The sequence below is a fragment of the Dermacentor silvarum genome, chromosome 1 (genome assembly GCF_013339745.2).
Source record: "Dermacentor silvarum isolate Dsil-2018 chromosome 1, BIME_Dsil_1.4, whole genome shotgun sequence".
NCBI classification, from domain to species: Eukaryota; Metazoa; Arthropoda; class Arachnida; order Ixodida; family Ixodidae; genus Dermacentor; species Dermacentor silvarum.
Window position 1 is genome coordinate 235,792,813 of NC_051154.1, and position 23,503 is coordinate 235,816,315.

Sequence of the window (23,503 nt, forward strand, 5' to 3'; positions counted from 1 at the left end):
CTGATGGTGCAGGACGATATGATGCAATGCTTCTAAAGTATCCCTTAAGATTAAAACTGTAGCTCGGGAGCTCTTATCTTAACACATGGGAACAAAGAAGTCGGTTTTCTCGGCAACCACTGCACCAATGTTGATGAGGTGTACTGCATTTAAATGAAAAAAAAATAAGAATCTATAGGAACTGCTCGAAGCAGATTTTTATTTAGACAGTCAAGTTTCTTTTTCATTCCTCAAACTCAAGAAAATTGCAAATTAAAAATTGGCAGTTTCGACCAAAGAGCGAAGCACTGACAGCGGTACAAAGGCTTAGCGTTGCGCCTAAACTCATCGGATGATGTTCTAACTATACGCGGGTCCGACAAAATTCCTGGCACCATTAGAAGCTTTAATTCTGTCAAGAACGTAAGACCTGGTCTGAGAAACTTTGCTGGTTGAATAGTATATATAGAGAGAGAAACAAAGAAGAAAGGTAGGGAGGTTAACCAAGGACGTGCCCGGCTGAGCTACCCTACACTTGGGGTGTGGGAAAGGGGGAAAAGAGATAAGAAATAAGGAGAAGAAAGAGGCAGTCATTGTGAGCACATTGGCAGAGGAATGTCCTCTGTCACAGGCGTTCCTAAAGTCCACTCGCCTTCGTGAAGTACGGGGGGGGGGGCTTTTGTGGCCATCTGCATGCAAGAATGAATAGGCCAATGGTCTCACGGATAGTTTCCTCCGATAGCGCCCCCAATCGGCTGAGTTTAGCTCGTATAGCCCATCGTCGAGCGTCAAAAGATGGGCAGTAGCACAGAAGGCACTCTATAGTGTCTCGTCGCACCCGCAAAAATCGCACGGCGCACTGCTGGCCATTGCTATTAGGCATGAATAGAAATTTGGAAATGCAACACCCTACCACAGGTGACACAATAAAGTTGTTTCGCCATGGGAGATTACGGGTGATAGGCAAAGTCGCAAGTTAGCTAGGTCGAGATAATACAAGCGTGAGTTGGAGAAACCCAGTGAATTCCATCGTAGAAGTCTGATGTGGCGAGCAAGTGACTGAAGTTACCGCACAGCATCCGTTTTTGCGATTGGTATAGGTGCCCGCTAATGTTGTTGATTAAACGAGCGCGCAGCTTATCTGCGCTGTCGTTGTGTCGTTGCCGAAACTTCCGCAGTAGCTCGGCAACCATTGAAATGCAATCTCGTGTCCATTCTCGAGCGCTTGGTGAAAAAACGCTCGTCTTTGTTTTCTTTCTTGTCCCGTCTTTGCGCAGTTCATCCAAAAGTTCATATTCTCCCTCAGTATATATCTCCGGAGTCTCAATTTTGGGAACAACGCAATAGGTCACTGTCTTTTGCGCTAAAGTTTGGCGGTCGTCGTACTCCGCATATTACGAACGGCGCACCGGCCGACACAATTCTCGCGGTCGGTGCATTGCAAGGGTTAAGAAAGGGTCTCTGAGGCTAGAATTATTTCATCATACACTATATCATGCACGTTGACTCGTTGTCGAAGATTTCACGCACTTCGATGGCGCATGAAAAGAAGTCAATTGTCACAAAATTTCCTGTAACTTCGGATTTGTGAGGCCCATGCATATATAATGAATATTTAATTTCGCATTAATGATGGATTGTGTCGACATAACACACCGTTCCCTAGTCAGCTAGTAAACATCGATCAAACATGTCGCAAGGATTTTACGCCGTCATATAGAAAGATAACATCTTTACTTTATTAGTCGCAGCAGGAGGTTTTTGAGTTTATTAAAGGCATCCTGAAACGATTTTAACAATTTTGTACTGAGTCGTTAGAGTAGGTCCTTCTGATCATCAAGTGATGCATCTAAGCGCTCCACGTAAAACGTGTAATTTATTACAAGGTTTTAAAAAGGTACATCGGTACATCAAAAAGTTTTCAGCCGCCCCTGACCAAGTGACACGATTTGACCATATGACGTCAGTAAAGGGCGAGCTATCCGATTAGCTGCCCAGGGCGCGTCATCGATAATTTTTCCAACATTATGGTAAACAAATGTTGTTCGTAATAGTTTAGATGTTAGTTAATTTGTTTCTATAAAAAGAAAGTAACAGAAAAAGAATGCACAAGGACATGTATCACTACACTAAAAGCACTTCCCGCCCACAGCAAGTGTCGTCCGCTTGTGTTACGACGTGCTCCGTGTTGACGAGAGCTGCGCGGTCAGTGTTGGTCTCGTTCTTTCTTTTCGCGAGCACCATGGTTGACCATTGCGCTGCGGGCTGCAAATTGAGCGATCGGCGACATGTCAAGCGGCGACTTCGTGCCCCTTCTGCAAGGCAGCTAGCAGACGAGCGGAGTGGCTGCAGCGCATCGGACTGTCAGTTATCAAACGGCGCCAGCATCTACGCGTTCGCGGCCGTCCCTTCACGTCGAAGGATTGCTACGACAATAGAGTTTAGTGTGTCCGGCATTCGGGTAAACGCAAGTGCAAGTGTACTGGGCATTTTACTCGGTTTTACGTGATAAACGGAGGCACAAACGTGAACTGCTTGCACGGTGCATCCACCTGGCGGCACGAAGCTCAACCAAAGGCAGAGCTAATATAGCAGTAAGCAAGTGTATTCTACTTTGCTGCTGGCGCAAATTTTTGGCAGGAGCGTAATCTTGAACACGTTGTCTCTGTATATGTGTAAAATGTTTTACACTTGGTTACAGCAATATGAGCTCTGTATTTGGCTGGTTAAGCTCTACGCATCCCGATAGCTCGACCGTGCATGCCGATCAGGCCGCTCACGTACGTCTACGAAGCTCCTTCATCACAGCGGTATGGAAGGGCTTTAGTTTACGCCTCTGCCTGTCCGTCAAAACGCCCAGCTCGCCTGTGGTTACTGAAACATCGGACACGCTCAGCGCTACGACGGAACGCTCGCAACGCACGCTGCTTGATCGCTCTCGCTCGGGATCGACGGCCGGGCGGCTAGCGGAGACGTTGGAGAGCCTTCGTGCGCTGGCTCCAAGATAACCGGAAGTAGACGACATGATGTCACATCATGACGCAGAGCCAGCGAAGGCGGAGCTTAGCCCCGATCACTCGGCGAACGAGTTGAGGAGAAAATTGTTGGCTAGGGAGGAGGGCAGCTTGTAATCGTCCATAGCTCCCTTAATATGAGACGCGCAACTTAAATTGTGACGCGAATGTTCTACTGTAGCTGTACCCTACGCGTCTACAAAATATGTGATAACCGTTTCAGGGACCCTTTAAGACATATTATTTTGCATGAGGGATAGGGCCATTTGAAGGAGAAATTAGCTGAGCTAATGTCCATTAAGGATCAGAAAAAAATATTCTGAAGGCTGCATAAGTATGTTTGTATAGGCGCTACGTTTCGCGCTCAAATAATAGTAAATAAACCCGCGATGAGGGGTCGTTTAATAGTGTTACGCAGCCAAGGGTTTCTTTTCTTTAACGGCAGTTATTATTGCGAGAGCAATTATTTGGACACTCCAAGCACATTTCAGCCGTCGCCATCGCCGTGAGGTTCCGTATAAAGTCCAACGGCGATAAAATCGTCGCCGCGCGCCGTACGCTGTGTGTGCAAGTGAAAGCGTATGCGCTGAGCCGGCAATCGCGGCTCTATGTAGCGCACGTGACGGAGGAAGCCAGGCCGGAGGCGTGCGGTCTTTCGCGCGCGAGGCACGGGGGTGAGGCGATGGAGAGGGAGGGAGGGAGGGAGGGAGGGAGGGGGGGGTGCATTCCGCTCAGTCTGCTGCTGCTCACAACACGGCCGCGCGGGCGCCGTATCTTGAAAGTGATCTGCGATGTGGGCGAAGTGCGCGCCCGCGCTGGCCTCATCTTCAAAGCGATCTGCAATGGGGACAAAGTGCATGCGCCGAGTGACGGTAGCTTCGTATGCGCTGTGCTTTCGACGTTTAGTTCGCGTTGAAGCGAGACGAGAGACAGCTAAAAGGTCAATTTGCCCGCTGCTGCTGGCGCGCTTTCTCAGTCCGGCGTTTTCAAACCGACGTTCTGTGTGACACCGTGCTTGTCTATTTAGTTAGTAAGCGAATGTTTACAACTTTATACGGCCCATTAAACTACTATCCTTGCTTCGTATAGATCTCTACTAATTTGCTATCGCAATCGATGCTTCGCCTTTCAGGCGAAACTGGGACTTTGTGTGTGTGTGTGTGTGTGTGTGTGTGTCCACTCGGACTGACGGTGATATAACCACAGCCGGCGGTTAAATTATTCCATTCTTATTGGCCCTGGCTCGACTGAATTTATACTGTTTACAAGTAGGGAACTTTCGTGTGTTACTCTTTCATCTGAGCACCTCAGGCCGACTTCACCAGATTTTAAGGAATGAACCTGCTCGCATTTGTAAAAGGCGCTTCGGAGCTCTTACGCCGTACGTTGGTCAATTGAGAATTGACGTTTGAAAAGGCTGACCGTAATGTTGCGCGATTGAGAATGATTCGTTGCGGCCTGCGACGATTATCATCATCCAGTATCGTTTTTCGAAGCGTATGGCAACTCTGGCGTCAGGAGCGAGAAACATGAGAAGAAGAAGGTGCAGTTTGTCAGTACCTATGAGTAAACTTTGCGGGTCATGCTACCTGAAAAAAAAAAGAGAAGGAAATAAAATAAAATAAAAGAACCCTTCAATGAGCTAGGTTTATTTACAGCTTAATTTTTAGTCAGTGTTCTTGTGACACAGTCAAAGCTTCAGAAATAATCATCGAAAAGACGCCGCAAATCCCGTTTCAGACGTGGGAACCTTGATGTATGTGGGTGCACCGTTGCTTGCGTATCCTCCTCCTCCTCCATGACCGCCGTAGCCGCCGCCTCCCCCGTGTCCTCCATAGCCGCCGCCGTGCCCACCGCCGTGCCCACCGCCTCCATGGTGCTTGTGGCCGCCGTAGTGATCTTGAGAGCCGCGGTGGTATCCGCCACCTCCGTACTTGTGGCCGCTACCACCTCGGTAGTGGTCTCTGCCATGACCGCCATGTGATCCATGGTGGTGCTTGTAATGACCGTGGCCGTGCTTGTGGGAGTCGTCACCATGACGGTACTTGTCATGGTGCTGCTTGTGGTGGTGTCCGTGCTGCTGGCGGCCCGCATGATGGTCGTTGTAGTTGTGGTGTTGATTGTACTTTTTCTTGTGGTCCCCATCGTGGTAGTCGTCGTAGTAGCGGCTGTGGTCCGCGGAGTCCTCCTTGTGATAGACATTCTTGTGGCCGTAGTTTTTGTGTCCCCGAGCTTTGTAGTGGTCGTTGCCGTACTTGCCTCCCTGCTTGCCATGCCCTCCGTAGTGGTCGTTAGCGTAGTGCTTTCCTCCATAGCCTCCGTGACCATATTTTCCATTGTGGTCGTTATGGTAGCGATTGTAGCCGTGACCGTGTTGCTCGCCTCCATGACGGCCATGATGTCCGTGGTAGTTGTCGTAATCATTGCCATGGTGTTTGTAGCCGCCGCCATACTGGCCGTGCGAGTGGTGGCCGCCGTGGTCCTTGTGGCCACCGTAGCCGCTCTGGTGACCACCGTAGCCCGTTGCCATGGCTTTGATATCAGGCTCGCTGCCATCAGGTAGCTGCCCAAATTGATGGGTCACGTCTGTTCGGTTGCTTCCGAGTTCCAACGCTGATGCTCGGCAGAGTAAGACAAGGAAGTACAGACCGAAAGGCACCTAGGAAGCATCAGAAGAAAGGCCGCATTATTGACTAGTACGCTTAATGAGTACGACACTGACGTCACAGTTCTTCGAGGTTATGATGAGTCATCACTGGAAGGCATTTCACCCTGCCTGGAACTATTTTCATGGGTAAAAATACGCTCAAAGTAAACACTGCAGACACTTACCTTATGCGGATATATTCTGAAATGCTCAACATAAGTACAACGAAATCAGACACAAAGTTGAAGCAAAAGACCAACCTCACGAATATGCATATATATTGTAAACAGAATACAATTGACCAGCAATGCTATATTGTGTTCAGTTTCTCCGCAGCTGCAAGCCAGCAGCATCTACAGAGGAAAACCGGCTGGGCTCCCAGCAGTTCTTACGGCGCAGCGATTCGCCCTGGAGCACTTGCACACTTCTCGTCACTGTGCCCGGTGAAGTAGACGAGTGCCCTCTTGGAGGCCTGTGCGTGGTGTCCATATTGGCGGGGATGCCCGTAGTACCCTCGACCGCCCCTATGTTGAACGCCTCCGCCACTCTTGTATCCGTGACCGTTCCTGCCGTGGTAATGCCCATGGTTTCCGTGTGAGTCCCTGTGACTGCTGTGGTAACCTCCACCGTGCCGATGGTAATTATCTCCGTGCCTGTGCTTCCCTTCGTAGCCCCTGTAGTGGTGTCCGTAGCGCTCCCGACCTCCCTGGTGGTCCCGGTAGTTGTGATGATTGTTGTAGTAGTTTCGGCGGTCACCATCGTGGTAGTCGTCATAGTATGTCTTGTGGTCCGCGTACTCCTCCTTGTGGTAGACATTCTTATAGCCATGGCTTCGGTGGCCCCTGTTTCTGTAGTTGTTTCCGCCATAACTTCCTCCGTGCCTTCCATAACCTCCGTATCGTGCGGAACCGTGGTGGCGGCTGCCGTAACCATCGTAGTGACGCCTGCCGTGGTGGTTGCCGTGGTACCTGTTATAGCGGTGGCCACCGTGACGCTGTCCTCGCCTGCTGTAGCTGTCTCGGTGGGAACCATGGCTGCCGCCGTGGTGACGGTACCCACCGCCGTAATGTCCGTAGGAGTGCCTGCCTCCGCGGTCTTCATAGTCGCCACTTACGCTCATTGCTTTGGCGATGTCTTCTTGAGTGAGGAGTGGCACATTGTCCAGTATGACAACTTCAGTGACGTTGCCAATAGTTGCTTCGTCGGCATGGCACATAATGACGGCGCACAGCGTCAACAGGACCTGTTCGATAAAGGCATAGGTTATGGGGGCAAAGGCAGAAGACAGGCCCTAACATCTATCGGTCGCAATTCTTATATGTAAGCCTTGTTGTTTCACTCAAGCAAGCCCCTGCGAATTGAACTCACCAAATGAACCCGCTTAGATCATGTGGTGCCATGTTGAGCAAAGTTAAGGTACAGTAAAAGGAGTCCATACCCCACCCTAACTTATGGTCACTTTCACATAGAAACCGGTATTAACAGTTGTCTTTGTACATACGTAAAAACATAGATAACTGTTTATTGATCTTTATTATTTTTTAATGAAGAGGTTTTTCATAACAAACATGTACGTGTTTTTTTTTTTTCTAGAAATAACGCAGGCGTATTAGGCCCGTGGTGAGCCTCGTGTAACCGAGGCTCACCACGGGCCTAATACGTGTAACCAAGGCTCACCACGGGCCGAACAGGGCCCTCATCAGTGCTCTCCGATGCATAGAAGTTATGGAAAGTGAGCAGAACCCCCAGCCATTGTATTGAAGAGACTTCGAGTGCTAGAACTTGCACACGCACCACGTATGCTTAAAAAAAGAGAAATTCGGGTCACGGACACAATGGCCCGTATATCTTGTGAAAGTTGGTCCATTCCCAATGACCTCTATATACCTTTTCTTCTTTTGCTCTGTCTCTCTAGTTCATACGTAGCCTTTTGTTTTTCGTTAAATATTATATTCTTCGGGCAGAAATGGTCCCCGTTTTTTTTTCCTAATCAGGGCAAATACATTTCTTAAACAAGCATACTTACGGGTTCAAGAGAACACGTTTATCAACCACTTATATTGCAGCTATCCGTCTACGCTTATGTTTTAGTGCCTACGGATGCTTCAGCAAGCGAGAGACATCCACGACGTCGTACGAGTTGCGTATTGTGGTTTGCTGGTATTGAACGGGACATACGTGCCTCGTAATACGAGAGCATGCCAACTGTCTGCTAAGACAGGGAAAGTGGCCCCTTACACTTTCCGTCACCCGGGCCTGGTCCAACACCTCAAAATACAGTTAACAGTCCAAAGTGTGCTGTTCCACCATCTACAACGGACATTCACTACCTGTTGTAACTCTGCCCAGGAACGAGGGCTACTCGAGAAAGGATACTAAGAGCTACCAAGCTGCGAACGGATCAGCAGACATTTATAGGCGTCGCCTCAAGGATGATGATTTCGCTAAGCCACTACTGCCATTTCTGCATGAGAAGGCCCTCCCCGATTTTATGAAATAAACATCTATGCCACAGGGCCGACTTCACAAAAAAATTTCACAGTATACACAACTAGATACACACTTAGCAATAAAAGAAACAGCGATGAACTATTAGCAGTAATGCAGAAGCGAAAAATTCCGAAAGTACGCCAGCGTGGTGTTCCGCAGCTTCCGCTCGCATGTTTGCCTGTATTGGCTTGATTCGGACTAGAAACGTACACTTGGTAATACTCCACGCTTATAAACCGGTTACATAGCGATTACACATCGCACTTTCATGTAATTGCGGGTACCGGGCATTCTAATCAGTAATTTCTTGTTCGCGTTTTAATTTATGCTGGCGGTACCTGCGCGTTCCACACTTGACAGCTTCATGAGCACTTTCAGTCTTTGAACGTCTTTTCAAGCTTCTCCAACGTAAAACGAGGAACAAGATAGTGCACACCTGTTTTTAGAGCATTTCATAGTTTGTCTTCAGACTCGTCACTTGATTGTGCATATTCAGTTGCAGCAAAGCAGGAATGCCGAGGTTATCATCATCTAGACTGTCGTAGCCTTAGCACATAGCACCTAAAGTCAGCTCACATGGAACACAGAACCGTAATCCTGTCGGAAGAAATCGAACGGAACTTGTCCGGACCTCTTACGACTTGACTCCGGCTATTGCGTTACAATTCTTTTGTGCGTTTCATTGTCACCAGAAAACAATACAAAACAAGAAAGGTTCATAATAGCGTACGCATTACAAATGCAGCTTGCTAAATTTAAGAACGCATCCTCCTGATCGACGAAATGGCACATTTTCGCTAATTATACGCAACACGTCCTTTCTCCCATGCAGCGACGCACAGAGAAGGACATTGGACGTTGGCATTCGGTACACTGTACATGCGGGATGTATAGCTCACCGTTAGAATCCCGCGAGAAGCCATAGCGACGCTGTGGGCGACGACGTAGACGGCCCAGCCGCTGTCGTCTGTCCCGCTTCAGGGTTGCTCTTTAGTGCACCGACCAGAGCAGGACCTGCGCTTGTCTTTATACTCGGAGCAGGATGTCTCGCCTGTGACGTCGCGGCGGGAACTGAGCCTGGCGGCTTTTCTTCTTCACAACAGCAGTGGCTGGCTCGTCCATCCCCAGTAGTCAGACTTTTCCCTGTCGAGAACGCGTCCAGGCCCAGTTGTTCCGTTCATCGGTGAGCCGGCGCAATCGTCCGGAGCGGAGGTGAAGCGGTTCCTGTCCCGGGACCCTTCTCGAACTATTTCTGTTTGTTTCTTCTTTTCTCTCTCTCTCTTTGCTATGCCTCAGTTTACTTTTCTTGTTATCCAACCCAAGCGTGTCGCAACATTTGTTTTTGCCCAAAAAGTCCCAATGAGCACCCCCCCCCCCTCGCTCTTTTTGTTCCTTCTGTGTTTAGTATCGGGTTTTGTTCCACCATGTTCTTTCTGGCTCTGCCATCCTGGGAACCTCCCAGCTGGCGTTCTCTCGTGCGCGGCCGTGAAGCTAGACAAGCGTTGCGGCCGCGGAAATGAGAGCACTCTTCTTCGTCTTCTTTTTTTTTTTCTTCTTCTTCTTGTTCTTTATCGTGCCAGCTGCTACTGTATATGGCGTGGAGGGTTTCAAGCTTCTCAGCCGAAGAGAAATCCTTGTCATTACTCCTCATCCGTGACCTGGCTGCAGGTTCGTTTCACTGGACGACTTTTCTCGGTTAATTGGGTTAACGCCTCGGCTGCGGAGACACGGGGACACGGCGGCCGGCTCTTGTCGCGTCACGGGCTTTGCTTTGAGGCCGTCCGCTCGGAGCACCTGCAAGGGTGGCGTGGTATGGTGCAACAGGAAACGTGGAAGACCATGCAGCAGCGAGAGTTAACTACAAGCGCGGTTGTTGACTCGAAAACAAAACGCGGATTTTTTTATTCTTTGTTTTTACTCTCGGTGAGAGTTCCGAGGGTGTTGCACTGTATAGCTCGCGAGACTGTGCGCTTAGAAACGCGACAGCGGTTCGGAAGAAAGAAGTGCCAGAGCTGCCAATGGCCATTTTTAGAAACGTTCAGTTATACGGACGCCGACATGCAGTAGGCGCACAAGAAGCGAATAAGCAAGGTTATGGCAGCAGAGTAAGGGGTACCAGTCTTTATGGAATTGTTTTTTGAGTAAGGAATTCTAACGTTGGTGTTACCTCAATCAGCGAAAAATTGGAAGATCGAAACAAAACTAGCGCGGCGAGAACTTCAACTGCAGGTCCGAAGTTAGGCGTCGGCGCAAAATGAAAGCACCAAGTGCTTTTACTTTTGTCCATCTTTCGTTCGTGCGCTGGCGAAATATCGGAAACGGTCGTCCCCTTGAGCGGTTAAGCGCAGAGGTGCGTTGACGAACGTACAATTTCGTCGAGCCACGGGGCTGCCACCGGAAATGACAAGGCGCATGCGCGCGCATGCATCGTTAGACTGGCCCAGCTGTCCTTTCCGATCGACGAGGGCTGCTTCCGTAGACTATTCGGGCGACCAGCGTCGTATAAGCCTGGGGCGCGTAAATGGGCTTTAAGTGCGCTTCGTTTGGACGCAAATGGCGGCGCCCGGGAGGAATTCCACTGCGCACCACGTCGCCCATTGGCGCAGTTGAGAACTTTTCGATGCTCTCTGATTGGTCACGATACCCAGTTCTGCAACATCGCAAGAAGCGGACCCAGCTTTCTTTTTCTTTTTTTTTTTTTGAGCGCCACGGGTGGCTGATTTTTACTTGAGACGTTAACGACGATGTCATTCATGCCTTGAAGTAAATTAGTGCATTATCTTGTATTTGCCGGGCCTACTTGTTAGGTCCAAAAGTGGCAGTGAACTGACCTAGGCGCTTTAATATGAATGCAATTACGGCAAAATCTAGAGTGCACGCTTTTGCACGCTAACTCCTAGCGTGCAAAAAAAGGACAGGCCAATTAGTAGACAGCAAGCAACTTCTTCCTCTTCTTCTTTATTTACCTTAAAGACCCATGACTGGAGGGGTATTACATAAAGGGTGGGTTTTACTTATGTATGCCTATACAAAGAATATGAAAGTACACAGAAAAGAGATGCATGAAAATATAAACTTGCATGAAAACACACAAATACACACCGCAGACTATTAGGGATGCGGTGCAAGAGGGGTGATTATATTTACTTACATTAAGAATGACTACAACAAAGACTTTCTTGATTGAGTTGAAGAAAGAGCCACAAGTTTTATTCAGAAATATTTACCTTGATCAGTTGCTGTTTTCTCAAACGTTCGTCAGATTTACGTGCCACGCTGTCTAATGCGCATTCGCCGTTTCGTTGTTTTTTGAATCAGAATACCATTCTTCTTCAATTTGAATAGCTTCGAACTTTATACTCTCTCAGGTTGTCAGTAGACTGAAAGGATTGCCGTCCAAACAAATTCCGTCGTAACAAAAAAAAAAAAAAAGCATGCCCACTTTCTGCGTAGATACGACCGAAAGATAAGTCGTCGTAGAGTCCTCGTAAGGGAACTTCATTCATCTACGGCCTTAAGAGAATCGAACGCTCACCATTTCTAACTTTCTCGGAAATGAGATGAAATTTACGGAGAGATATCTGACTGCCCGGAAGTTTTCTCTTGACGGCGGGAAGAACGATAATTCTAACTCACCCGCGGACATTCTCGATGGATTCCGAGGTAGAACCGTTCACACAGTTGGCGCCACCACGGCCCCCTGCTCATCCATTCTCTTTCCTTCCTTTGACACACGCCAGTGTGGAGGCACTGCCAGACTTTTTCGACGGCTTTTTCTTCATATTCTAGTTAATAACCGACAACGTCGACGCGAAAGAACATTTCCGATTCTCTCCTTCCCTGCTCCACTCCTTGCGCCTGTTTCTGTTTCACCTTTGTTTTTGTTTCTAATATTTCTTTGTTTGTATTTATTTCTTTGTATTCATTTCTGTTGCTTTTGCTTCCGGGTCACACGGAAGAGTGGAGATCACAGGAGAACGAGCTCCTCGCACCGATCGAAGCCGTATACGGCGCACGCACAGACAGGGGCACTCAACTCCCGCGTAATGGAATCACCGCGCAAAGCCCACAAACAGCGCCGCGAGACGCCAGGCGTAGGCATCAGCAGCGACGCGACCAAAGAAAGATCGCCCGCGCACCGCGTGGTCCTCCGAGAAGTGGGGAAGAGGAGAGAGAGAGAGAGCCGGAGGAACAAAATCATCGCGATGCGAAAGCGTCCTAACCAAGTTTGTGTCGGCGTCGTGATGCAAATTCGATGGGGAGGGGTAGGGGGCACGCCTTTCGGCACGCGCCCCCTTAATGCAACTTGTGTCGGGGGCAGCTCGTAATTGGCAGCAGCGGTCGCCGCGCGAAGAAGCGCTATCCGCCGGTGTCCTGCCGCGCGCTCACGAAGAGAATAACGGAGGGGAGAGACCAGGTGGGCACGCGCTTATATGGCTGCTGCTATAGTTATAGCGGGGTTGGCGCGTGCCTCGCTCATCATCACTCGCGACGCGGCTTGATCGATTGTCCGCCCGTCAACAGGGTGCCTCCATGGGAAATGGCCAACTGCGGATGCAAATGAATGTGTCCCCATAGAGGCCGGTGGCGGTGCTGCGTGTCGCCGTGCCGCCGCTTGTCATTTGTGCGCGCGGCTGGGAAATGTTTGTGCGCAGTCTGGCGAGGACATGCACTTACGCACGCGCGCGCGGATCGTTCTCGCGTTTGCTCTTTCAACCCGGTCGCAGTATCCACGGCCGGTATAGTACAACGCTCGGCGTCAAGACAGCCGGGCCTGGCCAAACACAACCAGGAGTGGGAAGCGAATACCACGCACATTGCGGCCGGCGGTTAGGCCGCGGACAACTTGGGCGCCATAGACGGAAGCGCTGCACACATGTCGGGTCTCGAGGGTGTCGGTGACAGCATCGGCACAACACGGGGAGCCGTGCGGTGGAGGGGGATCTCTTTCTGTTCGCCCCTTGATATGTTTACGCGCGCACCTCCGGCCAGTGAAAGGAAGGCCAGACTATAATCCTGGAGCAGGAAAGTCATATACTTGCGGTCAAGGTTTTCCTCAGTGCCTTACCGTACAGCTACAGTGTCGAAAATATGAACAATTTCAGGCCATAAGATTTAGGGCCACTTAGCGCAAAATCGAAACAGAAGGGGGAAGGGACAAGGTGAGCGCAATGAGTGCAAGGTAGCGCTCACCTTGTACCTTGTCTCTTTCTGTATCGATATTGCGCGAAGTGGCCCTAAATCTTATGGTCTGAAATTGTTCAGTATGAGCCGAATAGCCCAGCAACACGTACTACTCGGAGATATGAGTCCCACATGCTCTATATACTTCTGTTGAAGAATTGCGTTGCGATGCGTGAGCATTTTCCTGCTATGACCGGAGATAATTTTTTTTCTTCTCTAAAGCTAACCAATACAAGTCTTGTCGACGTCGCGTAATTTTTGGAATGCGTTTAGGGTTTACACGGATGTCCAGCATATTTACAGTGTAATTAGCAAGACAAGGCGCACAACTTGGCCCTTGTGTAGAAGATACCTTTTATACTAACGCCACTGGTACGAGGTCTAAAAACTGTGCAAAACTCGCACTGTTGAGCCAATTATTGTGAATTCATTGCGTGCAAGGAGTTTAATGCCGACAGCATGGGCCGTATGTCCCTACGTTGACATGATTGCAGCGATTTTCAATTGTCCCTGATAATATCACGTGCAAAAGACCGTACCAAGACTGAGTTTGAAGTTGCTTTGACTACAGCAGACGGTCATGAGATATGGCACAGGGTGTTATCTTTAACAAGGTGCTTCGACGATTTCGCGATCGGGTCACTTATGCAGTGGACCCTGAACTAAAAATTACCAGACTTTCGACTAACTTTGCGAGCGACGTGGAAACGTTGTTTAAGCGACTGTGTTCAGGTGATGCCTTCACCAAGCAATTTATATGTGAAATTGGACGCGCTTAATCCTCCTCATGTGCTTGTGGGGAACTAGTTGAGGCCTTCTCTTATGATATTTATCTCCAGGAGAGTCGAGAACTCTGGGTCTCAGAGTATTGCGCCAAGGAATCGTACACTTCCTTCAGGGACTAGCGTCTAACCGTGGCCTTCTCCTGACACTGCAAGGAGGTCGTTGAGTGCTGAGCAAACATTTTCGGTGAAGTGCCATCTAGTGTCGACAACGGGCACCTGTTTAGATGGAGCTCTTTTTAATCATGTCCGACTTTGATTTTCACTCTATTTCTTTAATGGCCCCGGATACTTGGGGCATAACATAAGGGTATAGCAATAACGCAAAAAGAGAATTCGTGCAGATTCACCTCAAGCCTCGATTTCACGTACGATTTTGCGTAACTAACTTTTTGACGTGTTTATTTTATGACATTTGTTTCTCGGATTTGGGTTTTTGCTTGTACGGAAGTTTGGCTCGATTAATTCTCGCCTTTGCCCTGTCCGTTTGCCATCCACTTCCCTTTTCGGGGCACTTGAAATTGCGGAAATGCCCCACCATCAGAATGAAAAAGGTGGTTGCATTCTTTTTCAGTGGCTACAAGGCTGCTGCGCCATCACAGGCAGTAGTAATGGCAACGCAGCTGCTTAAATGCGCGTAGTCTGACGCGAACATAATAGGCGACCACTTTCATTAGGAAAGATCTTGTGTCCGTGGCGATGAGAAAAATTTGCTGCACAGTGCTCGCAGAGTAGTCGTGTTCCTCGAGGAATCAGGGATATCTCAGTTGTACTTCACACATGCACGATAATCACGAATGTTAAAAAAATACTTAATTGAAGACGAAGTGTTTCTCCTATAAGACGCCGCTCGTCCAGTCTTCTGACTTTCTGTCGATGTTTCTCGTTTTCTGGTGCTCATCACTATCCTGGGGGTGACGTTCTATTCTTACCCCATTGTACATGCTGCCGACTTGGCTGTGATGTTGCGACTGCCTCAAGGAAGTAACGCAGTCGAAGTGATGACACCACCAATGACATCACTGAGCTGTATACGGCGACCTGCAACGACAGGGACGACGGTTGCGTGGAGACAGGGACGACGGTAGATGGAGGGCAAAGCGAACAGGAGGATCCTCTGTGCTTCTTCACCAACAAGTAACTAAACCATGAAGATCACCTGTGGGCCGTCGCGCCACACTGTACTGTTTGTTTCCGTTGAATCTTTGGATAACCTAACGAAAATGAATTGGCATCCATATCGGCCCGACTAGAGGCTCTCGTATACCGAACTACATAAAAGACGTTAGACTCGACCAACAGAAAAAAAATCCTGGCCCTAGGCGCCGAGCACCCGGTCGCACTAGATACCTTGCGATATGTTACGGAGCTTGGAGACATCAACGTTCGCACTTATATCCCCCAGGACAGAGACACTACCGTGGAAGTTATATATTTAGAATGACGAGCTTTAGAATAGCGTTTGTAACCAAACGTAAACTCATTACGTACGCAAAGAAATAGCGTTGCCCTCACTGCGCATGCTCCGAACGTTATTGGGTTTCCATGGTTTACGTGCGCGATGATAACGCACATTATTTGGCGAGTTTAACGTTTGTAATGTATACGCACGCTAAGAAATAGCATTGTCGATTATGGCGGTACACGTGGCTCCAGATTCAGCGTGAATTTTTGTAATGGTTACGCTCCCGCTCTCGTTGATTGCCAGTAACTATTGGAATGAGCTTTCGCTTATTCTAAACTTACATGATGCGCTAGTTATGAGCGCAGAGTAAGTCCAATTTCGGAGACCGTTCGCCAATTCTGCTGTCCGTAGGCCTACCGAGACGCGTCCACATAGGAACGACAAGATAGTTGCTAATGGATTGTCTTGGCTTAGATACGTTTGGCACGAGGTACCAGACAGCACCCTGACTTCTAACGTCTTGCTTACGTTTGCGTTCCCGTGCATTAAACTAAAAGTCTTGAAGGGACAAACGCCGCCACGCCACGCAAAGGTGCTTGCATTTAACGTACAAAAGGCGACAAACGCTATTCTAAAACTGTCTGTTGTCGGCATCTCCATTCCAAATGCTGATCTTCCAGTCCTAGCCAACGATACTACGGACATAATGCAGATTTGGCGCCTTGGCCACTCGCATTGTATCAAGTTGGTCTTCGGAGGCGACTGGATTCCTTCACATAGGAATGCGGTTTACTTTCGTCCTGCCGTTAGACCCTACTTGCAAGGCCTTTTTAGCACCGGTAGGGTCTTCAATGGCATGTGTAAAGACAAGCCAGCCTGCCCGCATTGTGCCGAACCACACACCACAAAGCACTGCAAAACGACCACCCTGAAATGTGAAACCTGCCATGATACTCATAATGCCTCAAAAACGCCTGGAAAAATATTCATCCACAGCCCTATGAGCGAGGAAAAGTTCAGACTAGAAACGTCATGCGGATATCCCACGCACTGTGGGAAATCGATGTAAGCGAAGCTTTGTATGCTGTTTGCTTTGATTGACGAATCAAGGAATGGGGTATTGTGAGGAAAATAGACAAGGACGACGCGTCCCGGAAAGAAGCCGTTACGCTTTTTAGAATGCGAAGTACTCATCGACGGCATGTCTTAAAGGAAAAAAAAAAAAGAGCTGCTGATTAGGTGGTGTTACGTATTTTATTCGCTATTTATTTATTTATATGCCATCGCATTGATGTCGCGCTTCCTAGCAGAGTCACGATTACCGTCTGTGGTACGAATACGTTCGCTCATACCGTAAGCTGCAGGGCGAGCAAAACCGTGGGCACACCCACTACGTCACTTTGACTTAGTGCTGGATTGAAACTATGGGCAACAGGGGCGTAGCCAGAAATTTTTTTCAGGGGGGGGGGGGGGGGGGGAGGGGGCAAGCTTCTGCTTACCTCTACGTCACGTGATCGATAATAAATATCGGTAGTTTAAGCAGACTCTATACATGTATATCAAAGACATGGGACCCCCCCCCTTCTCGCGTGTGCGTGTGCTTGTGAAGAAATTAAGTAAAAAGTAAAGTAAGTTCAGTAAATACAGTAATTACGACAGGTATAGTGGGCGTTTGGAGCAACGGTCTCTCATCGCGCCACTGAATGGACCAGTCTTCGAAAACGCATCATTGAGACTACCCGTGCGATCGGAGAAGACAGCATTAATTGATAATTTCCGTTAAGCGTAGATGGCGTCGTCCTCGTCGCGGCGAAGTGCGTTTCACAAGTCAAGGACGGCTATACGAGTGGAAATGCACGTGTGACCAGGCTATACCTACTCCCATAGCAATAGCTTGTTCGCTGCGTCTTTGCGCTAGAAAACTTAAATACGCGCAAAAACGCGTAAGACTTTTTTTTTTTCGAAGCTTTCGTCGCCCTGCTCCCTCATACGAGAGGGTTGCATTTCCTGCGGCAAGTGCATGGGTCGCTGTGTCTTCCGCAGTGTGCGAGCGTGCAGCCGTCATTTGCCTTTACGTCAACATATTCAGAATTGTACAGAATATTTCACCGCACATCACAGATATGGCATGTGTACGCATTTTAAGTAGTGCGTGCAACTCATTTCTGCTTCACTTACGCCGGTGCAAACAGGAAGCGGCCTTGTGCCTCACAGAATCTCGACTGATTGGTGTACTAGTGATGCAGGAATGAACTCCGGTCTTGTTCAGTGCATAGTGCACATAATCAATTTCTCAGGACGCGTGAAGTCCGACGAGAACTGTCAGCGCCTGCAACAAGAGTTTACTTACGCTGTACTGCACACAGCAGTAATTCATGCATGCTTGTCGGCTGTCTGTTTCGTGCATTCTGTTGCGAGTCGGTGGAATTTCACTGCTGTCATCAACCCCTTCGTGTGTACACTGCTGGTTTGGGATTCCACAACAAAACAGCAACTACCAGCCTTCCGTAATTGCTGGTTTGGGATTCAACAACACAACAGTAATTACCAGCCTTCCGTAGGGGCGCAATCGCAAACAAGAGACGTTTCTCGCGCAGACTACGTTCGCACTTGGGAAGCGGCAAGCGGGCAGAAAGGCCAAAGCGGCCGGAAAAGCCAAAGCGGCCGGAAAATTTTTTTCCGCGCCTGTCCAAGTTGTTCACATTTGTTTTGCTACCGCCGCGGCCACCGCTGCCGTTTTCGCCCAGATCCATCTCGTCTGCGTACGTTTGTCGGCGTGGTGGCGCTCATTATCGCATTATTTCGAGCGGTATGTTCATTCTTTGACCCACATACCCTCATCAAAAGTGATCATTTCATGCAACTTCGCGTGTCATCTGCGACCTTCGGTAAATTCCTCGTTGGCGTTCCGTAATTCTCCTCACACGGGCGCGGTAGCGCTGAGTCACAGGTTGGTGCCTAGGCGTGATAATATTTCTTTAATAGCTTTTATTTACAAGTTGTAATAACATTTCATTATTTCGTATTGTCGGCGCCTCTAGGACACCAAAGGGGCAACGGGAACACCACAGCTAAAACCCGGGCTGGCCCTTGTGTTGGGGCTCGCCAAAGCCTGCGCGTCGATTGGGAGCGTCGACGCTCCCAATCTATCGTCGCGACGAGAAAAGCACCCCGCGACTTCTGCAACATACCGTACACGTGCGAGGAGAATTATGGAGCGCCAACGAGGAATCTGCCTAACTATTGTCTGCCGTGGAAGTGGAAGAAGAAATGGCTTTTATACTTCTACCTACTTGTTTTCTAGAAATGGACAATGAATAAACGGAAGACGCGGACATCTCGGAAACGGCGGTGGTGGGTTCGCCTGGCTTTGCAAAAGCGCGAGAAGTTGGGTCACGCCAAGGCTTCGTTGCCGCACCTCCGGTCGCGCGACGTTGAATACTATCGCGAGTATTGCTGACAGTACGTTTTAGTGCCACTCTTGTCGTAGAGCAAGGGATGGTTCTTGATCGCGTCGATCAGCATTACAGCCTACACTTTTGGTGCCATGTTCAATTTTACGACCGGTTCTTTACATGCTAATGTAGCTTCCAGTGAAGCAGAACGACTTTCCGCCGCGCTTCCGCTTCGCCATGGCGAAAAAATCGACCCGAGACCGATTTGGCTCGCCGCCTGTTTTTCTGCCTGTTTTGCGCCTAGGCGGGCGGATTTTTGCAAGATTTTGCCGCTTCGGAAAGCTTCGAGACCAAGTGTGAACGTAGCCTAAGATCCTGCACGAGCGCGGCCTAACCGGCACCTGAAGGGAAGCGACGGAAATGTATACCGGATATTTCGACCACCTGGGGTCTTTAACGTGTACCCAAATCTAAGTAAACGGGCCTCGAGCGTTTTCGCCATAATCTAAAATGCGGCTGCCGCATTTGTTGCTTCATTTGTTGCGGATTTGTTGCTTCAGAATGCGGCCGCCACATTCTCCCCCAAAACTTCACAGAGTGTCAAAGCCTTGACAAACACCGTGACAGTTTTTTCCATATGCAGACATGATTCGCTGTAAATTACCAACCCAAACGGAAGCGCCCAGGAATGAAATTGTGATAGTAGCACCGGTTTCATGAATTATGTAAGCGCGAAGCGACGATAACTAAGGGTGGATAAGTGGGGGGGGGGGGGGGTGCGGAAAAAATTTAGGGGGGGGGGTCTGAACCCCCCCAACCCCCCCCCCCCCCTCCTGGCTACGCCCCTGATGGGCAATATAATAGAAGGCTGAGGCTAACAGCGCGTAAGACCAGAGCGAATTCTCCGAAAGCAACAAGTTTTGATAATTAGAGATGTTTAGGTCTTTTTTCGTTGTTTCATCTCGCATGGAGAATTGTAGCATCAAAAACGCCTGGAAAAATATTCATCCACAGCCCTATGAGCGAGGAAAAGCTCAGACTAGAAACGTCATGCGGATATCCCACGCACTGTGGGAAATAAACGAAGCTTTGTATGCTGTTTGCTTTGATTGACGAAGCGGTGATGTGGCGGCGAATGTGTAATTTCTTCAGCGTTTGGTCCAATACGAGAGTGGTGAGTTGATGTTAAACGTTACCTTGCGTGCACCGCTGCTACTTGTCTGCGTAGTATACACAGAATACACAGCGAGACGTGTTTGCTTGAGGCGTTGTTGGGGGCCATTGTTCATAACCTCCAAGAAGGTTAGCATTGCCACTTCCTCCCATGGCACATCGCATCGTGGAAGAAGGGTTAAAGTGAATTGTTGGCTGTATGGGGCCAAAACCATAATCGGAGTACGAGGCATGCCGTAGTGGCGGAATCCAGATGGATTTTCACCCCCCTCGAGTTCTTTAACGTGCACCTAAATCTAAGTACACGGGCGTTTTTGTAATTCCGCTCGTCGAAATGCGGCTGCCGTGGTCGGGATCAAACCCGCGATTTCGGGCAACGCAATAGCCGCAGAGCTACCGTGGTTGATTTGATGCGCGGCCGCTTCCGTAGTGTCGCCTAGACGCTTGACAAAGTTGCAGGGTGTTTATTTTTGAGAAATAGCAGAAACATACCACACCATACCTTGAACTAAGAATTTGTCCAGTTTTTCCGCAACCACTGTCCTGTCTAGTAGTAACGCCTCCTTGCCTTTTTACGTCGCCTTTTAACTCTCTCGCCGTCCTCCCATGTATGGAAGCGGTGAGCAAAAAAGTAGCAAGGTTGTTATTCACTAGTTTCGTGACTGCGTCGGTTCTACCCATTCGCTGCCTCCTCTCTGGTACCTCCGCTTTACCATGCTAACTCCCCTCTGCATGCACTGTTGCGCGTTAGTAAGCGCAGCAGTTTCTGCAATGCTTGTGCGGGGGTTTCATGGATAATTACAGCCGTCGGAAGGCTATTGTGGCAACGCCGAGGGAACTCCGGAGGGCAGGGATTTATACACACCGCCCAACACCCCCCTAACCCCCCAGAAGGATCCTGATCCCTCCACCCTCACAAAAAAATTATTCCAGACCAACCCCCCCCCCCCCCCCCCCCACCCCCCCTCCTCTTCTCTGGCACTAATCCTGGAAAAAAAAATACGCTTATCCCATGCACTTTGGAATTCGCTTTACGAAATCTTTGCTCTTTGCGGAGGTGGACGCTACGGAGCCCTAATTTTGAGGCCCAATTTTGATGTTCATCGCGCAGACCACAGCGCGCTGAGGACAGTGCTACACTGTGACCTGCAGGGAGCGGAGGAACCTTGACATCGTGGTAAACGCAAGACACGTCCGCGTGTTTTCTTCTATGCTACTGCCGGCGCTCAAAGTTGCGCGCGGTACTATAGTCATGGTTAATGGACATCTAGAGGCATTTTACTGTCGTCACGGGCATACCTATGTTCGGCCGCACACGCTCCGTCGCACTGGAGCTGCCTGTATTCTCCGCTTGTAGATTAAGAACTTGCTTCATTTTGTTCTGCATAGAAAAAAAAATAAACTTTGTGCAATCAAATGAAAACTCTAAACGCTGTCCCTTATGTTCTTGCAATTTTCAAACGTGGTGACAGAATGGCATATGTGTTTAAATATAGTATTGAATTTATAATCCCGCAAAACGAGGCACACATTTTGGCCTTCTAAACAGCGTTCGCTCGTGCTCGCCTGTCTGTGCCCGCCTGGCTCCACCTTCGTTGTAGTAATTTTTGCGGAACATCATCAGCTCGACATGCACCAACAAGGACGAACTCCTTTGTAACATGTGGTTTAATATGCTTGCTTAAAAGGTTAATTGGTGTACCTCTGCTCATTGGCAGCTTTTCCGTCACCATTTGTAGAAAAAAAGATGCGTTCAGCCTTAAATAAATAAAACAACTTGGGAAAAAGAGCGCTAGCCCAAGCATCAGCATCAGCAGCAGCAGTGAAAAAGTCGAAGGAAGAGGCAAAGAAAGCTCCGCTTTAGAAAAATGGCAGAAGTGCTCAAAACACACCAGTGACAAACTTGATGGCTTGTCATGGATGGACACCACGCTTCTATCTGCTGCCACCCAATAGAGTGTCATGAGGAGTATGAAAAGTCAGGCTATTGTGCGCATAGAAAAAATGTCACAGTTTCGCCCTAAGGGCGAAGCGATGAATGCGATAGCAACACAGCAATGTCATACGAAGTAAGGTGAGCGGCTTTGGTAGCAATATGAATTGTAGTAAACATGAGCTGATTAAGTAAGCAGGTGTGCTGCGGCGCAAGTAGACCGACATGAAGAGAGACTCGATGACCACGAGAAGGCGCGTGTGAAACGGTGGTGTTGATGAGAAGCGCTTCCCGTGGGCAGCGCGTGCGAAGGGACACACCTGTAGCGCTGCACTGCCGACCCGGGCAGCATTGCATGTGTAGCGTGCGTTGGAAAATGTGGCCCGACTATTACTAACTGATTGAACAAGCGTGGTGTGAGCGCGCACAAACAAACATGAATATATCACACTGAATGACTATCGCAGACACCACCTATCGCAGACAACGACCGTCAAAACGCTGGCAGCGGGCGAAGGTACGTGTGGTCTATCGCTTCAACGGAAACTGAGCGGCGAATGCGCATAAAGGTCAGAGCCGTGTGGAGATAAGAGACGGTGCGCACCGGTCGAACGAACGACGAGCGCGGTTGTTGGCAGCGTAGAAGTGCGCCCCCCCCCCCCCCTCCCCGCTCCTTCCGGCGCTGGCTTCCCGCTTCCTTGCATGCGCGTGGGAGAGATAAGAGACTGTGCGGACGAGCGACGAGCGCGATTGTTGGCAGAGAAGTGCCCCCCCCCCCCCCCCCTGCTTCCTCCGGCGCTGGCTTTCCGCTTCCTTGCTTGCGCGTGGGAGATTGAGTGCGTTCGCTCTCCGTGATAGCGCGCGTCCCCGCACGCTGCCTCTGGGGCATACGGCGCGCGGCGAAGATTTTATCTATACGGAACCTCACGGCGACGGCGACGGCGACGACGACGACGACGGCAAAAATCCGGTTCAAGTGTCCATATAATAGCTATCGCAATAAAACACAGCCAATCAAACACAAGGAAGATGTTCGCAGCACAGCAGTAATGTTACTGCCTTCGACAGCCGCGCACACCCAATACAATTGCGCCCTAAAACTGCTCAATGCCTTTTTAGATAACAAATCAGAGTGAGCCACAAAGATGATAGCACGCGCCATCCTAAATAATTGTTGTGAGCAGCCACCTAATTGAGTGTGAGTGTTGAGCCGTCGCCTAATTGTTGGGCCATTTTCTGCGATTAAAAGGCAGCTCTGCAAATACGGCAGTTTGCCTTACGCCACTGTTCCTACGAGCAGCTAGTGTACAATGCAGGCTCATCACCGAGCGCTCTGGAACGAATGAGACATTCTATTTCAATGGCTACCGAGCCACTAGAGAATTCTCGGTAACGACAACGGAGATGAAGCTGCGCTTTCAGCTCGTCAACAAGATGTGCGTGGGCCTTAACCGCTGTCGAAAGCGAGAGGCTGCAAGGAAACTTCATTAATTTGTTCGCC

General features: G+C 49.3%; 2 protein-coding genes across 2 annotated transcripts; both read right to left on the reverse strand.

Moving 5' to 3' along the window:
* Nucleotides 1–4,701: 4,701 nt before the first annotated feature.
* On the reverse strand, nucleotides 4,702–9,371 carry LOC119437910 (keratin, type I cytoskeletal 9). The gene is made up of 2 exons (XM_037704753.2): nucleotides 9,030–9,371; nucleotides 4,702–5,652 (listed from the first exon to the last, which is right to left on the reverse strand). Exons 1-2 carry the CDS (start codon nucleotides 9,051–9,053, stop codon nucleotides 4,702–4,704), a joined length of 975 nt encoding a protein of 324 aa, XP_037560681.2. The 5' UTR covers nucleotides 9,054–9,371.
* Nucleotides 5,898–6,916, reverse strand: LOC125939671 (histidine-rich glycoprotein-like). The gene has a single exon (XM_037704754.2). It carries the CDS (start codon nucleotides 6,854–6,856, stop codon nucleotides 6,029–6,031), a length of 828 nt encoding a protein of 275 aa, XP_037560682.2. The 5' UTR covers nucleotides 6,857–6,916; the 3' UTR covers nucleotides 5,898–6,028.
* Nucleotides 9,372–23,503: the final 14,132 nt, after the last annotated feature.

Coding starts and splice junctions, on each gene's coding strand:
- LOC125939671 (XM_037704754.2), bottom strand. CDS start 6,856: ATGTGCCATGCCGACGAAGCAACTATTGGCAACGTCACTGAAGTTGTC.
- LOC119437910 (XM_037704753.2), bottom strand. CDS start 9,053: ATGGCTTCTCGCGGGATTCTAACG. Junction 5,653..9,029: donor CTTCTCGCGGGATTCTAACG/GTGAGCTATACA, acceptor GATGCTTCCTAG/GTGCCTTTCGGTCTGTACTT.